Here is a 16,826-nt window from a genome sequence, read left to right on the forward strand (position 1 = left end):
TTGTTCAGGAGTATCACCTCCAAGCACCAAAATAGGGTCCTTTCACTATGGAAAGGGTGGGTTTTCTCGTGACGTCTCACATTAACCCAGTCGGCATATTTTGCTAGCGTTTATGTAGACCGGAGCGACACGGTACATAAATAAAGATACGCATGTAGTCTGCCCACACTGTGTATACGAATAGTTCGGCTCGGTCACCGGACAGTTATCTTTTCATTTCTAACCTTAGTCTAGAAGTTAGTCTTGACCGACAGAAATAGTACCGTTTGGCCTAACGGACTAAATATGGAATTTATCCCTCACTGCTATCGACATACGACCGGAGCCACTCTAAATAGCTTCTCCCAATGGAAAATACACACACACAATGTTTGTATAGATAGCAGGCTGTTTGTACAATTCTGTTTGCACAATTGATATATAGAATTCCACAGCAAAGTCTAATTCTATCTTAGATTCCTCGCACGAGGGCTCCAAATATGTCTTTGGGCACCATTAAACTGAAGACATGTTTATCAAAATAATTCCCTGTTATTATTATTACGCGATTAAACTGATTTATCGTTTAACTGTAATTAACTAGGAGATCGGGGCACCAAGGAAAATATTCAGATTACAAAGTTATAATTTTCCTAATATAACTTTCCTATATTATAACACTATATATTATAGTATAAGCCGATTATCTTCTGGTTTAAATGGTGTATTTTACCTTGCGTCCAGTCTCATTCCAAACGTCGTAAATTGTTGTATCTGCACGAACCCAGCCTTTACTAAGATTCATCCATACATCAACTGTCTTAAAATCATTTATTTACTCAACAAAGTAATTCACAGAAAGTATACAAACAGTTATTATCGTCACAAAGAATTGGTAGAGTAATGTGCCCTAGTGGGCTAAACCAGCATGGCGGCTTGTTAAACCAACAAGGGGGGGTGAGCTGAGAAGACCCTACAGAGTTGATAAATATTAACAATTGATATGCTAACCCTTTGCTCATGAACGCTCACTCATTCGGGAACAATTGCAATCAATATATATTTACGCTCAGTGTGTCGTCGGGATCCTTGTTGGAGAGTTTTTGTCCTGTTGGAGAGTTTTTGTCTGCGTTCTCTCTCTCTCTCAGTTAGAATGGATCTTTCAAAGCGACATTCATTAATGTCGTTATAGAATGGATGTTTTGTCGGTCTTCGCGTCCGACGATATCAAATTTCTAGCTGCAGACTATTAATTAATATCAAAGACTTATTATTCTGTCTCGATAGTCTAATAGTTTAACCACGTGGTATGGTTAAAGTTCAGTAGAGGGATGCATGGTCAAACCTATTAGCCAACTCGTAATGGAGTGGAGGCCTGGTCTAAAGAAAGAACTTCTAGGTGGGGGTTTTATACTTGAACATAGGACAAGGTGTCATGTGACAGGCTGTTCTGTCTGTGTCCCTGGGGGCGTGCCGATGACTGAGTTAAGCTTTGAACAGAAATACAATTCTATCACATTAACATCAGTACATAGCCTCTCAACATATTCCAAATAGCTTTAATCTTATTAAATCATTGTATACAACCATTTAGATGCAAGTCCCATAGCTGAGGCTATTATATAAACCTTAGTATGGTAATATGGCACTATTGTCTCTAATGAGTATCACAACATTGTACCAAGCGGACCAGTTCGTAGCTGGATTCTTCACCGATCTTTTATACCTTCTCCAGAACATAAATGTCGTTCGGTTCCCCAATTCTGTTAGTTGGAAGAATTCCTTTGTCTCTCTATGAAACCCCTCTCTGTCTCAAAACTGGGCCATGCAGCAGGACATTCTCCTTTAGAATTTTACGACCCCTCTCACCACAGCAGTGTCAAAAGTATAGAGGTCGGGGGATGGTGCATAGAAAAGGCCTGGTGCAGAGGGAGTGGGGTCAACTGTGTTCTCTGTACCCAGAGAGAGGGCAACGTCATGACAGTATGTTAATGTGATATTTAAGTTTTATATATATATATACATTTGCAAAAATGTCTAAAAACCTGTTTTTGCTTTGTCATTATGGGGTATTGTGTGTAGATTGATGAGGGGGTAAAAACAATTGAATCCATTTTAGAATAAGTCTGTAATGTAACAATGTGGAAAAAGTCAAAGGGTTTGAATATTTTCCGAATGCACTGTATATCGTGAAGTTTTAAACAAAAATTGAGATATGATTTGATCTGATCTGATTGCGTAATCACCAAAAGAGCACTCTGATTGCGTAATCACCACGAGAGGACTCTGATTACGTAATCGCCACGAGAGGACTCTGATTACGTAATCACCACGAGAGGACTCTGATTATGTAATCACCACGAGAGGACTCTGATTGCGTAATCACCACGAGAGGACTCTGATTGCGTAATCACCACGAGAGGACTCTGATTGCGTAATCACCACGAGAGGACTCTGATTGCGTAATCACCACGAGAGGACTCTGATTGCGTAATCACCACGAGAGGACTCTGATTGCGTAATCACCACGAGAGGACTGTGATTGTGTAATCACCACTAGAGGACTCTGATTACGTAATCACCACGAGAGGACTCTGATTGCGTAATCACCACGAGAGGACTCTGATTACGTAATCACCACGAGAGGACTCTGATTGTGTAATCACCACGAGAGGACTGTGATTGCATAATCACCAGAGAACTCTGATTGCGTAATCACCACTAGAGGACTCTGATTACGTAATCACCACGAGAGGACTCTGATTACGTAATCACCACGAGAGGACTGTGATTGCGTAATCACCAGAGAACTCTGATTGCGTAATCACCACGAGAGGACTCTGATTACGTAATCACCACGAGAGGACTCTGATTGCGTAATCACCACGAGAGGACTCTGATTGCGTAATCACCACGAGAGGACTCTGATTGCGTAATCACCACGAGAGGACTCTGATTGCGTAATCACCACGAGAGGACTCTGATTACGTAATCACCACGAGAGGACTCTGATTACGTAATCACCACGAGAGGACTCTGATTGCGTAATCACCACGAGAGGACTCTGATTACGTAATCACCACGAGAGGACTCTGATTACGTAATCACCACGAGAGGACTCTGATTGCGTAATCACCACGAGAGGACTCTGATTGCGTAATCACCACGAGAGGACTCTGATTGCGTAATCACCACGAGAGGACTGTGATTGTGTAATCACCACTAGAGGACTCTGATTACGTAATCACCACGAGAGGACTCTGATTGCGTAATCACCACGAGAGGACTCTGATTACGTAATCACCACGAGAGGACTCTGATTGTGTAATCACCACGAGAGGACTGTGATTGCGTAATCACCAGAGAACTCTGATTGCGTAATCACCACGAGAGGACTCTGATTACGTAATCACCACGAGAGGACTCTGATTGTACCTCGGCTGGCTCTGCGTGGAATCGTACAATACCGAGAGGCAGGCGCGACAAAAAGCCCAAGCCCTCAACGACAGTCTTTTCATACAATGTTTAGAGTTTGTTTTTCTGCTTCATTGTGTTGATCTGACAAACTGCATTTAGTTGTGGTTGGAGAAGGGCTGTTCACGTCCTTCCATTTTGTTTTTAGAGAGAGAGAGAGAGAGAGAGACACAGAGAGAGAGAGAGAGCATGTTTTTGGCTCCTTGTCGCAGATATTTGTGACTCATATGGAGTGTCCTAATGCACTAGCAGTCTTCAGATGGCAAATTTTAGCAACACATGAATGAATGACTGCTGTGCTCAGCTGGACTGTAGCGTTAGTATCAGACTGTACTGTCTCTACTGACTCACTGTGTTCAGTGTGAATCAGACTACTGTCTCTACTGACTCACTGTGTTCAGTGTGAATCAGACTGTACTGTCTCTACTGACTCACTGTGTTCAGTGTGAATCAGACTGTACTGTCTCTACTGACTCACTGTGTTCAGTGTGAAACTCGATAGAGAACAAAGCAGCAGCACCTAACTGACTGTTCAGTGAGCTTTATTGCCTGTGTTCTTGTGGATGTGTGCTACTGTAGCACGCTGTGCTTCGCTGTGGCTTCTCTGTGGCTTCTCTGTGGCTTCGCTGTGCTTTGCTGTGGCTTCGCTGTGGCTTCGCTGTGCTTCGCTGTGCTTCGCTGTCCTTCGCTGTGCTTCGCTGTGACTTCGTTGTGCTTCGCTGTGGCTTCGCTGTGGCTTCGCTGTGGCTTCGCTGTGCTTTGCTGTAGCTTTGCTGTGCTTTGCTGTGGCTTAACTGTGCTTTGCTGTGGCTTTGCTGTGGCTTTGCTGTGGCTTTGCTGTGCTTTGCTGTGGCTTCGCTGTGCTTCGCTGTGCTTTGCTGTGGCTTTGCTGTGGCTTCGCTGTGCTTTGCTGTGCTTTGCTGTGGCTTCGCTGTGCTTTGCTGTGCTTCGCTGTGACTTCGTTGTGCTTTGCTGTGGCTTCGCTGTGCTTTGCTGTGCTTCGCTGTCCTTCGCTGTGCTTCGCTGTGACTTCGTTGTGCTTTGCTGTGGCTTCGCTGTGGCTTCGCTGTGGCTTCGCTGTGCTTTGCTGTGCTTTGCTGTAGCTTTGCTGTGCTTTGCTGTGGCTTCGCTGTGCTTTGCTGTGGCTTTGCTGTGGCTTTGCTGTGCTTTGCTGTGCTTTGCTGTGGCTTCGCTGTGCTTTGCTGTGGCTTTGCTGTGGCTTCGCTGTGCTTTGCTGTGCTTTGCTGTGGCTTCGCTGTGCTTTGCTGTGGCTTTGCTGTGGCTTTGCTGTGGCTTTGCTGTGCTTTGCTGTGCTTTGCTGTGGCTTCGCTGTGCTTTGCTGTGCTTTGCTGTGGCTTTGCTGTGGCTTCGCTGTGCTGTGCTTTGCTGTGGCTTTGCTGTGGCTTCGCTGTGCTTTGCTGTGCTTTGCTGTGGCTTTGCTGTGGCTTCGCTGTGCTTTGCTGTGGCTTCGCTGTGCTTTGCTGTGGCTTCGCTGTGCTTTGCTGTGGCTTCGCTGTGCTTTGCTGTGGCTTCGCTGTGCTTTGCTGTGGCTTCGCTGTGCTTTGCTGTGGCTTCGCTGTGCTTTGCTGTGGCTTCGCTGTGCTTTGCTGTGGCTTCGCTGTGCTTTGCTGTGGCTTCGCTGTGCTTTGCTGTGGCATGCTCCTCGAGGGGAAAAAAGGGATGAAATGGTGTTGTCTCCACTTGTGCATATAATCAGCTGGAAGGCTTTTAACAAAACTCTGCCATTAGCAACTTGCTGTGTTTCTTCACAGCCCAATAAAGACTGGGACTGCAGAGGCTTTCCTTTAAATCACTCTGTTTTACTATTGTGTGTGTGTGTGTGTGTGTGTGTGTGTGTGTGTGTGTGTGTGTGTGTGTGTGTGTGTGTGTGTGTGTGTGTGTGTGTGTGTGTTTTGCCGACTAAGAGAGTGTATACTTGAGAGGACACCAGAGTTTGTAAATCAACCCCCCCCTTGTCTTTGGCTACACTGGCACTCCTCCCATCTCTCTACCAGCCCTGTTCAAACAACACGGCTGGAGAACTCTCAGCACACGTAGACACACACACTGCTTTTTGCTCAACAGAATTTGTCCTTTCAATGTCAGTTCACAGATCTCGGGATATCTGCAGGAATTATATATACAAGTGATTATTTTGAAAAGCAGATGCAGCTGGCAATTTGTACTTTCAGGATAAAGAAACAGTCACTTTAATATTACTCACTGTTCTTCTGGTTTTTATTACTGTGGCCATTTAATGTGTTATTTCTGCTTAAGTAATGATGGAACTCTATTCCACATCAAGTAACTAATGCAAGCAGAAAAGAACAATAAAACTACAACTTATTGAACAACGCAGACTGTGAAATGGCAGACAGGAACACACAAACGTACATTGTAATATTGTTGTATGGTGGTGTAATAGCTATTGTATTGTAGATATGTAGCGGTGTAATAATGTTCTCTGATGTATTGTTTTATTTAGAATTGTTGGTGTGATGTGTTTGGACGCCAGGAAGAGTAGCTAATGGGGATCGCTAATAAATACACATGCTAAATGGGATCAGACATGAAGCGTTAGCACTCTGTTCCTCCGTCTTCATCTGTTTTCCTCTGTGATGGAATAACACGGGGATATTACATTCAATTCCCATTTACACCTCGAAAGTTATTGCATATGCTTTGCTCCTTGTAATTAGATTCCCCTGCTCAGAGTAGATTTGTATCAAACACGGTAAGGAAATTGCTTTACCTTTTGGGCTGTCGACTCGGTTAATTTCCTATGTAACCTCCCGTCTACTCAGATTGTGTTTAGTTAGTCAAACATTTTTCGTAGTATCTGAAGAGCAACTCCGTCTTGTCGAGGTTCAGCTTGAGGTGGTGGGCCGACATCCAAGCTGAGATATCTGCCAGGCTGGGTGTCAGAAAGGGAATGATGGTTCAGGGTGTCCAAGGCAGCAGATCTATGTAGGAGAATGAAAACAGAGGAGAGAGAGTCAGCTTTGGCAGTGCAGAGAGCATCCGTGACACAGAGGAGAGCAGTCTTGGTTGAGTGAGCCACCTTGAAGCGTGACTGGTTAGGGTCAAGAAGATTGTTCTGGTAGAGATAGTGAGAGAGTTGGTCAGAGACAGCACACTCAAGTGTTTTTGAAAGAAAAGAAAGAAGGGATACAGGTCTGTAGTTTTTGACATACGAGGGTCAAGTGTTGGTTTCTTGAGGAGGGGAGCGACTCGGGCCATTTTAAAGTCAGAGGGGACGCAGCCAGTGGTCAGCAGGATTTCATCTGGAAAGAGAGAGTGGAGAAAGAGGTCCTGTAAGTCACTTTGGATAAAAGTGTTTGCTAAACATGGCCGTGTTGCATAAGAGAGGCAGTGTTGTGTGACCAGGAACAGGTGGCTGTCTCTCCTTGGTGCCATGTTGCTTTGTGTACCTCCTCTCCACTGTGTGCTGTAGAGACTGAGGCTGCTTCCTGTTCTGGTTAAAGTCTCCAGTTGGACTGAGGCTGCTTCCTGTTCTGGTTCTTACAGAGCAAGGTTCCAGTTGGTCGGGAAATAATTAGACAAAGCTCCGGGAACTTACGATGCCTCGTCAAAATGTCCCTGCAGTTAACCAGCTACATTGGTGTCATATTTTTACAGTTTTTTTGTCTTTCTCTCTCCCTCTTTCTCTCTCTCCCTTTTTTTTCTGCTGCTCTTTCTCTCGGTTCGCAGACCATCCATCCCAGCCGAGCAACAAGCCAAAACAGTACCGGCACAAGAGACAGAAGGCCGGCTCGGTCTCTCATCGCGGACCAATACAGCCGTATGGCGGCAGAACACTCCACTTCCAGCGATGAGAGCCACTGCCCAGCCCCAGCCCTGTCGTCCAGTGGACCCGGGGGAGGCAGGGACCATGCAGGACCCTCTAGGAGACCAGAAGGGGCTCTGACCTCATCAGAGGTAGGGGCTCTCAGGAGAATCGACTACCCAGCCAGCCAGATCCCCCGGGCGGTGGGGGTGGGAGCTGCGGTGTGGGGCAGCAGCTCCAGCCTGCAGAGCCGAGGCAGTCCCTGCCGCAGCAGCCTCTCCTCAGACAGCGAGAGAGCCCCGGTACCTATCCCTTGCCAGCCTTCTTTCTCCACCTCATCGTCCTCTTCCTCCTTCACGGGCCGCCTGGGCCAGCCTCCCAGAGGGCCCCTTTCCCTGCACATGTACAGCCGCAAGAACGTCTTCCTGCAGCACTCACTTCACACTGCCGAACTGCAGGCCCTGGCCCAACACGACAGCTAAGGCACTGGCGTCGTGCGCACACACGCACGCACACAACCACTCAGACTTACACACACCTTTCACTTTCCCCATATCCCCTAAAACATATAATTGAATGGACACATCACCGTCTGAATCATGGAAGTGAAAGTCATCTCTGGAGTTCATCTAACAATCAGTGTCCTCAAACCTCAAAACTTCCAATCAACTTGACTTTAGCTCAAATCCTACCCATTTCTTAAATTTCATTAATCTCAACCCTAGCTGTCAGTCCTTCCCATCCCTGAGCAGAGTATGCTGTAACAGATACTATCCTGTACCCACCATTTAGATCACAGTATTGGGACATTAGCTGCTTTTCTTCTGAAATGCATATTCTGTGTCACACGACCATCCAAGCATACCTCTAGACTCACAGAACCTCGGAAGGTATATGTCTGTGTGCATTTGACCACTTTGACATTTTGCCATATTAAAAGGTTGATAGATGTGCTCACTTGAACACACACACACACACGTCAGTCAGTCAGTCAGTCAGTCAGTCAGTCAGTCAGTCAGTCAGTCAGTCTGTCTGTCTGTCTGTCTGTCTGTCTGTCTGTCTGTCTGTCTGTCTGTCTGTCTGTCTGTCTGTCTGTCTGTCTGTCTGTCTGTCTGTCTGTCTGTCTGTCTGTCTGTCTGTCTGTCTGTCTGCCAGTGTTCACATGGCACTCGTCAGTCTAACACCTTAGATCAGCACTAAATGATGAGCGTTGGCTGACAGCTGCTTATGCCCACACACACTGCTATTACACCCTAACATGGAGACACTCCACTTCCCTCTCAGCTCTAACACTACAGGGAATGAACTAATGTGAATGTTACAGTTTTGTCAGCATAGCTGAACATGGCCAATCCATGCTGCTCATTGCACTGACAATGTGGCCGACATCCTTCTCATATTTGACAAATCTTGTCAAAGATCCCAACTCTGATTTCTGACACACAGACAGTCAGTCCCATTTAAGGGAGTTTCATTCATTAACCTTTTAATAATTGCATGCTTTTTAAGACTATATACACATTTAAGTGGGGGGGGGGGTGTCTTTAATAACAACAGATGTCTGTCTACACCTGACACTTTTTTATATGTGGATATCATAAACTGGGAGGATTCACCAGGGAAGGTACTCATAAAGCATCTGAGTCCTGATCTAAGATCAGTTTTGTCTTTTAGATAAATAATGAATTAGATGATGCGTATAGGAGCTACCTGATCCTAGATCAGCACTCCTGCTCTGAGAGGCTGTATAATGTCTCGTGTGAGAATAGAACCCTATCCTTGTACGGTCACTTATTTAAGGCAGTAGGTATTGTTAAAGGCATAGCATTTCATATTTGGAGAACACCATTGTGATAACAATGTTGATGATACATGAGAATGCACATCTTAGAACTGTAAGATGGGTTTACAAAAAAAACGGTCATGAGCTGTAATGATAATTAGACACATGATGATTTTTGTAACAATGAACATGAAACTGCTATGGAACTGGACTAAACGCTGCAGTACATAGTGGTGTACAGTATAGAGGCTGCTGGGAGACTGTCTGTCTGTCTGTCTGTCTGTCTGTCTGTCTGTCTGTTGTGTCTGTTCTCTTTGGAAACAGCAGAAAGTGGTTGAGTATGCTCCAGTCTAGTTGGAGTCCAGTCTAGTTGGAGTCCAGTCTCGTTGGAGTCCAGTCTCGTTGGAGTCCAGTCTCGTTGGAGTCCAGTCTCGTTGGAGTCCAGTCTCGTTGGAGTCCAGTCTCGTTGGAGTCCAGTCTCGTTGGAGTCCAGTCTCGTTGGAGTCCAGTCTAGTTGGAGCAGAAGCAAGGACTCATAGAGGGGAAGGACATCTTGAAGAAATGCAGCTTTACTCTCCCCGTTCCAGCTCCTCTCCCTCAGGATTACTGCTCTACTTTCTTTCCCTCTCCCCCCTCCTCCTCTCCCTCTCCCCCTCTCCTCTTTCTCTCTCTCCCTCTCAGCCTACTTACACTAGCCCAGCATTGTCACACCTAGAGAGAGCGAAAGAGAGAGCAGCTTGGAGGAGGGAATGTCTTCAGGGCTCTCTTTATCCTGTGTTTAGTGGGGCTCTCTGTATCCCATGACGACAACGAGGGGCTAGTACATCAGGTGGTAAACTCATTCCACAGAGGGCAGTGTGCCTCCTCCCTTGTACTTGATTGATGAATTAAGGTCACTACTTAGTAAGGAACTCCCCTCAGCTGGATGTCTAGGTCTTAATTGAAAAGAAAAAACAAAAACCTGCAGACACTCTTCCCTCATGGAATGAGTTTGACACCCCTGTTCTAGTGGAAGCAGCCAGCTGCATTTACCCACGATGACGTTCTGCCAAACACAGCCAGCCCACCAGCCGGTATCCCCCCAGCCAGCCAACCAGCCAGCCAGCCCACCAGCCTGTATCCCCCCAGCCAGCCAGCCAACCAGCCGGTATCCCCCCAGCCAGCCCCCCAGCCGGTATCCCCCCAGCCAGCCCCCCAGCCGGTATCCCCCCAGCCAGCCCCCCCGCCAGTATTCCCCCCAGCCAGCCCCCCAGCCAGTATCCCCCCCAGCCAGCCCCCCCAGCCGGTATCTCCACAGCCAGCCCCCCAGCCGGTATCCCCCCAGCCAGCCCCCTAGCCAGTATCCCCACAGCCAGCCAACCAGCCTGTATCCCCCCAGCCGGTATCCCCCCAGCCAGCCCCCCAGCCGGTATCCCCCCAGCCAGCCCCCCAGCCAGTATTCCCCCCCAGCCAGCCCACCAGCCAGTATCCCCCCAGCCAGCCCCCCCAGCCGGTATCCCCACAGCCAGCCAACCAGCCTGTATCCCCCCAGCCGGTATCCTCCCAGCCAGCCCCCTAGCCGGTATCCTCCCAGCCAGCCCCCTAGCCGGTATCCCCCCAGCCAGCCCCCCAGCCGGTATCCCCCCAGCCAGCCCCTAGCCGGTATTCCCACAGCCAGCCCCCTAGCCGGTATCCCCCCCAGCCAGCCCCCTAGCCGGTATCCCCCCAGCCAGCCACCCAGCCGGTATCCCCCCTGCCAGCCACCCAGCCAGTATCCCCCCAGCCAGCCACCCAGCCAGTATTCCCACCAGCCGGTATCCCCCCAGCCAGCCCCCCAGCCGGTATCCCCCCAGCCAGCCCCCCAGCCGGTATCCCCCCCAGCCAGCCCCCTAGCCGGTATCCCCCCCAGCCAGCCACCCAGCCGGTATCCCCCCAGCCAGCCCCCCAGCCGGTATCCCCCCCAGCCAGCCACCCAGCCGGTATCCCCCCAGCCAGCCCCCCAGCCGGTAGCCCACCCAGCCAGTATTCCCCCCAGCCAGCCCACCAACCAGTATCCCCCCCAGCCAGCCCCCTAGCCGGTATCCCCCCAGCCAGCCCCCCAGCCGGTATCCCCCCCAGCCAGCCCCCCAGCCGGTATCCCCCCAGCCAGCCCCCCAGCCGGTATCCCCCCCAGCCAGCCCCCCAGCCGGTATCCCCACAGCCAGCCCCCCAGCCTGTATCCCCCCAGCCAGCCCCACAGCCTGTTTCCCCACAGCCAGCCTCCCAGCCTGTTTCCCCACAGCCAGCCTCCCAGCCTGTATCCCCACAGCCAGCCCACCAGCCTTTATCTCCACAGCCAGCCAGACTGTATCTCCATAGCGTTTGCGCCTGATTCCACTATGTGTTTAATACGAACTGTAATAATTCTGGAACATTTCCTGTATGGTTTACAAGTTGGGGGGTTCAGGTGGCTAACCAATTTTTTTCTTTCCTCAGCTTTAATTATTGCAACTTTGGGATAGATCAACATACTGCTCTCAGGACAAGGATTGGGAATAGAAAGGGGAACTCAAGGTTTAAGGACAAAGTTATGGTTTTGAGTTCTGAACAATTGTGTACACAACTGAAGAACAATGATCTATTCTCTTGTAGTGGACAGAGCATCACAAGAGTCTCAGTAATTTGTTTCTTAATTGACCACAAAGTCCAGGACACTTCGTTGACTTTTAGCTCTCATATTGTTCACCTTTTATTTGATGTTTTGTGAAATTGGATAACAAGGACTTATTATTTAAAAGTTTTATGAAGAACATGACTGTATTTACACACTGGTGACATGATGTTATACAGTTGCGTGTATATTGTACATAGATAAGCCCTGTTAATATTCATGTAAGTCGATTTAAGGTTATTTTTTAAAACATTTACAGGGTTCACAATGTAGAGAAATGAGAGATCAAAAAAAGAATAATCATGTAAAGTGGTCTCTCCACCACTAGTTGTTTTAATAAATGATTTTCACTCTGTATTATTTACTCATAAAAAATGAGAAGAGAAGCTAGGCGAGTGGTGCTGTTGACTTTGGTGACATTGAACCAATCTATTAGAGTTTCTTTCGTTTGGGTGTTGGGTTATTGCTAATTATGTTTGGATGGCTTTATCCTGCAGGGTTGGCTGCTCTCCCCTATTCATTAGAGCTGCAGACACCCTCCATTAGCTCTCGAGATAGCTACTGGCGTTGAGAGTGAAGTGGAGGAGGAGACCCTCATTAAACGACTCAACCAATGAATGCACTGTTGATACAACGTGTTGATACAGTGAAGCACACCACCAACGAGCAACAAGTCACGCTGCTGCCTCGAGGGCTACGTTCAGGGGACAAGCTTTGTACAATGTTGCAGATAATAATGCCATGAATATAACCAATGTGATTCCTGTCAGAGGCATGTTTTTCTTCACATACTATATTTCTATCTGAAAAGCTTGACAACGTTTTACTACTGAACGTGGCCTAGGTTTGTCTGGCAGTTTATCAACAATTACATTCATATTGTCAACATGCACTGAGTGTACAAAGCATAAAGAACACACTGCTATTTCAACCTGGTCTCAGAACATTTTCGTATTCTGTACATAAATCCGAGACACTCCCATTTAGTATGATATGTTATATTTTGTATGGTATGTATTCATTTGTGGATGTCCATCACCCATTTCGTTTGATGTGTTATGGTTTACAATTCGTATTTTATGTTAGGAATTTGCAAAACGTACAATATTTTACAAATTTGCAAAACGTAATATATGTAACGAATTTGCAGAATGTATGATATGTTACAAATTCTAGCTAGTTAGCTAGCTGGATAACGTTAGCTAGGCTAAAGGTTAGGGTCAAGTTTAGGAGTCAGGTTAAATGGTTAAGGTTAGGGTTGGGGGAAGGGTTAGCTTACATGCTAAGTAGCTGCTAAGTAGCTAAAAAAGTAGTAAGTGGTAGAAAAGTTGATCAAATGCTAAAGTTGTCAGTGATGAGATTTGAACTCACAACCTTTGGGTTGCTAAACTTTCGCATTATACACCCACCCATCTACCCCGATCAACTACCCTACTTTTGTTTTTGCCTGAAGTAACCATCTGTCTTATATAACCATACCAAACGTAACATATCATACTAATCTGAGTGTCCCGGATTTATGTTTACTATGTTACGTCTAGACTATGAGACGAAGCTGGCTCTTTCATGACAGACTGACCAGGTGAATCCAGGTGAAAGCTATGATGCCTTATTGATGTCACCTGTTAAATCCACTTCGATCCGAGTAGATGAAGGGGAGGAGACAGGTTAAAGAAGGATTTTTAAGCCTTGAGACAATTGAGACATGGCTTGTGTATGTTTGCCATTGAGGGTGAAAGGGCAAGACTGAAGGTTTAAAGTGCCTTTTGAACCCCCCATTGGACATCCAGCCAACTTGACACAACTGTGGGAAACATTGGAGTCAACATGGGCTAGCAATCCTGTGGAACACCTTGTAGAGTCCATGCCCTGACGTATTAAGTCTGTTCTGAGGGCAAAAAATAAATAATATATATATATATATATATATATATATATATATATATAGTAGTAAGTGGTAGAATATATATATATATATATACTGCTCAAAAAAATAAAGGGAACACTTAAACAACACAATGTAACTCCAAGTCAATCACACTTCTGTGAAATCAAACTGTCCACTTAGGAAGCAACACTGATTGACAATAAATTTCACATGCTGTTGTGCAAATGGAATAGACAACAGGTGGAAATTATAGGCAATTAGCAAGACACCCCCAATAAAGGAGTGGTTCTGCAGGTGGGGACCACAGACCACTTCTCAGTTCCTATGCTTCCTGGCTGATGTTTTGGTCACTTTTGAATGCTGGCGGTGCTTTCACTCTAGTGGTAGCATGAGACGGAGTCTACAACCCACACAAGTGGCTCAGGTAGTGCAGCTCATCCAGGATGGCACATCAATGCGAGCTGTGGCAAGAAGGTTTGCTGTGTCTGTCAGCGTAGTGTCCAGAGCATGGAGGCGCTACCAGGAGACAGGTCAGTACATCAGGAGACGTGGAGGAGGCCGTAGGAGGGCAACAACCCAGCAGCAGGACCGCTACCTCCGCCTTTGTGCAAGGAGGAGCAGGAGAAGCACTGCCAGAGCCCTGCAAAATGACCTCCAGCAGGCCACAAATGTGCATGTGTCTGCTCAAATGGTCAGAAACGGACTCCATGAGGGTGGTATGAGGGCCCGACGTCCACAGGTGGGGGTTGTGCTTACAGCCCAACACCGTGCAGGATGTTTCGCATTTGCCAGAGAACACCAAGATTGGCAAATTCGCCACTGGCGCCCTGTGCTCTTCACAGATGAAAGCAGGTTCACACTGAGCACGTGACAGACGTGACAGAGTCTGGAGACGCCGTAGAGAACGTTCTGCTGCCTGCAACATCCTCCAGCATGACCAGTTTGGCGGTGGGTCAGTCATGGTGTGGGGTGGCATTTCTTTGGGGGGCCGCACAGCCAGACTGTCCAGGAGTTGGCGGATGCTTTAGTCCAGGTCTGGGAGGAGATCCCTCAGGAGACCATCCGCCACCTCATCAGGAGCGTGCCCAGGCGTTGTAGGGAGGTCATACAGGCACGTGGAGGCCACACACACTACTGAGCCTCATTTTGACTTGTTTTAAGGACATTACATCAAAGTTGGATCAGCCTGTAGTGTGGTTTTGCACTTTAATTTTGAGTGTGACTCCAAATCCAGACCTCCATGGGTTGATAAATTGGATTTCCATTGATTATTTTTGTGTGATTTTGTTGTCAGCACATTCAACTATGTAAAGAAAAAAGTATTTAATAAGATAATTTCATTCTTTCAGATGTAGGATGTGTTGTTTAAGTGTTCCCTTTATTTTTTGGAGCAGTGTATAATGTTTTGTACTCTGTGTATATGAAACTGTACTCAAACCGCCGGGCCAAATCACTTTGTGACATCATTCCAACCAACTAATCCCAGTTGCGTGAGTATTTGAGAGTGTTTCCTATTGAAACGTGAGCCTGTTCTCTGTGTGTGAGGAAGTGAGTCTCTCTCTCCAGTATGTAATTAAATACATGTCTTTATACACTGAGTGTACATAACTTTAAGAACGCCTTCCTAATATTGTGTTTCACCCCAGTTTTCCCTCAGAACAGCCTCAATTTGTCGCGGCATGGCACTCTACAAAGTGTTGAAAGGCCCATGTTGACTCCAATAGTTCCTACAGTTGTCAAGTTGGCTAGATGTCCTTTGGGTGGTGGACCATTCTTGATACACACAGGAAACTGTTGAGCAATAAAACAACAACAGCGTTGCAGTTCATGACTCAAACCGGTGCACCTGGCACCTACTACCATGCGCCGTTCAAAGGCTCTTACATTTTTTGTCTTCCTCTCTGAGTGACACACATACACAAGCCATGTCTCAATTGTCTCAAGGCTTAAAAATCCTTCTTTAACCTGTCTCCCCCCCCTTCATCTACTCGGATCGAAGTGGATTTAACAAGTGACATCAATAAGGCATCATAGCTTTCACCTGGATTCACCTGGTCAGTCTATGTCATGAAAGAGTTGGTCTCTTTAATGTTTTGTACACTCAGTGAAGATAGAGAGAACAGTTGGGTTTTTGAGCTCCCTATTTCAGTGTTGTGTCAGTCAACTGCGGGTTTTGTCTACTCCTAGCCTGCTATCTATAGTACAGACTCTCCCTGGTTTATACACCCATTGATGATTGGTGTCACTAACATCTTTTGAAGCCCAGCCTCTGAATATCTCTTGTCACGCTGTCGTTTGTCACAATAAGAGTGGACGTGGATCCATACTGTGCTGGTGCTCTCTCTCTCTCTGCTCTGTCGTGCCTGTCACCCCTCCTAAATGTCCTCCGTAAATCTTCTTATTGCATTGCTCTCGTTTATTACATCAGACCTCACAGCTCAGAGGCCTGTAGTGAACCACAGTGACATCCCCACTCCGTAGCCCCTCGATGGCAATCTCCCCCTCTCTCTCCTGCTTTTCACTCCTCTCGTGTCCTCTGCATCCTTAACTACTTTTAGGCCTAAAAAGAGGCCAGGGCTGAACCTAAAAAGGCCCCTGGCGTCACAGGGAATTAAGAGTTCCGTGTGAACTACAGTGAATAAAGGCAGCGGAGGCATTGCAGAGATAAATGGGGATGTTTACTTTGAGGGAGGCGGCCATTGAAATGCTCATCTCTGCCTCTGTGAAATTGCATTTGTTACGTGTGACACTTTGGTATATATCTCACCGACGCACTGAAGACTGAGTGTTGGGCTGTGCTGCTGCTGGGAGGTTGATTCTCCGTGGTTCGCTCTGTCAGAGGAGGAGCTTTTTGATTGTATTTAAATTCAGAAAGGCACACACATCTGAGCTATCTTGTTGCAGGTGCATGGAAACAATGAGATAATTAGAACTAAAACAGAAACCCACACACTGCCCTTGCTAGTGTCAGTAAATCACTGATCTGTAATTTCACAAAGCCCCCTCATAGAATCTGTCATCCTTTTCATATCTTATTGGAAAAATAACAACATAATTGAATGAAACTTGGTCGCATCCCAAGGTTCTCTCTAAGGAAATATAAACCACAGCTATTGTTTAATGGCACAATATTCTATTATTCTATAATAATAATGATGATCTGGTTGTTCATCCTACAAATCAACATAAAGGTTATATTTTCCCGCTCAGTAGATCCCTTAACACAGTGTACCATACCATTTTCAAATGACGTTAAATCCAAACCGTTGTCATTATTGTGTGAGCA

General features: G+C 46.7%; 1 protein-coding gene across 3 annotated transcripts in view; it reads left to right on the forward strand.

Moving 5' to 3' along the window:
* LOC106585838 (serine-rich coiled-coil domain-containing protein 1) overlaps positions 1–12,007 on the forward strand; it is a 176,509-nt gene extending 164,502 nt beyond the window's left edge. The window contains exons 10-11 of one of the 3 annotated variants that reach the window (XR_014382566.1): positions 7,165–9,852; positions 11,478–12,007. Coding sequence is in view for 1 of the 3 variants with exons in the window: in XM_014172511.3 (XP_014027986.3) it covers positions 7,165–7,722 (558 nt within the window). In the remaining 2 variants the exon portion in view is untranslated. Of the gene's footprint in view, positions 1–7,164; positions 10,152–11,477 lie in introns of those variants that run through there. The other 2 variants (XM_014172511.3, XM_082968703.1) reach the window with 2 other exon arrangements.
* The last annotated feature ends 4,819 nt before the right edge of the window (positions 12,008–16,826 follow it).

The sequence above is a fragment of the Salmo salar genome, chromosome 24 (assembly GCF_965601325.2).
Source record: "Salmo salar chromosome 24, fSalSal1, whole genome shotgun sequence".
Lineage (NCBI taxonomy): Eukaryota > Metazoa > Chordata > Actinopteri > Salmoniformes > Salmonidae > Salmo > Salmo salar.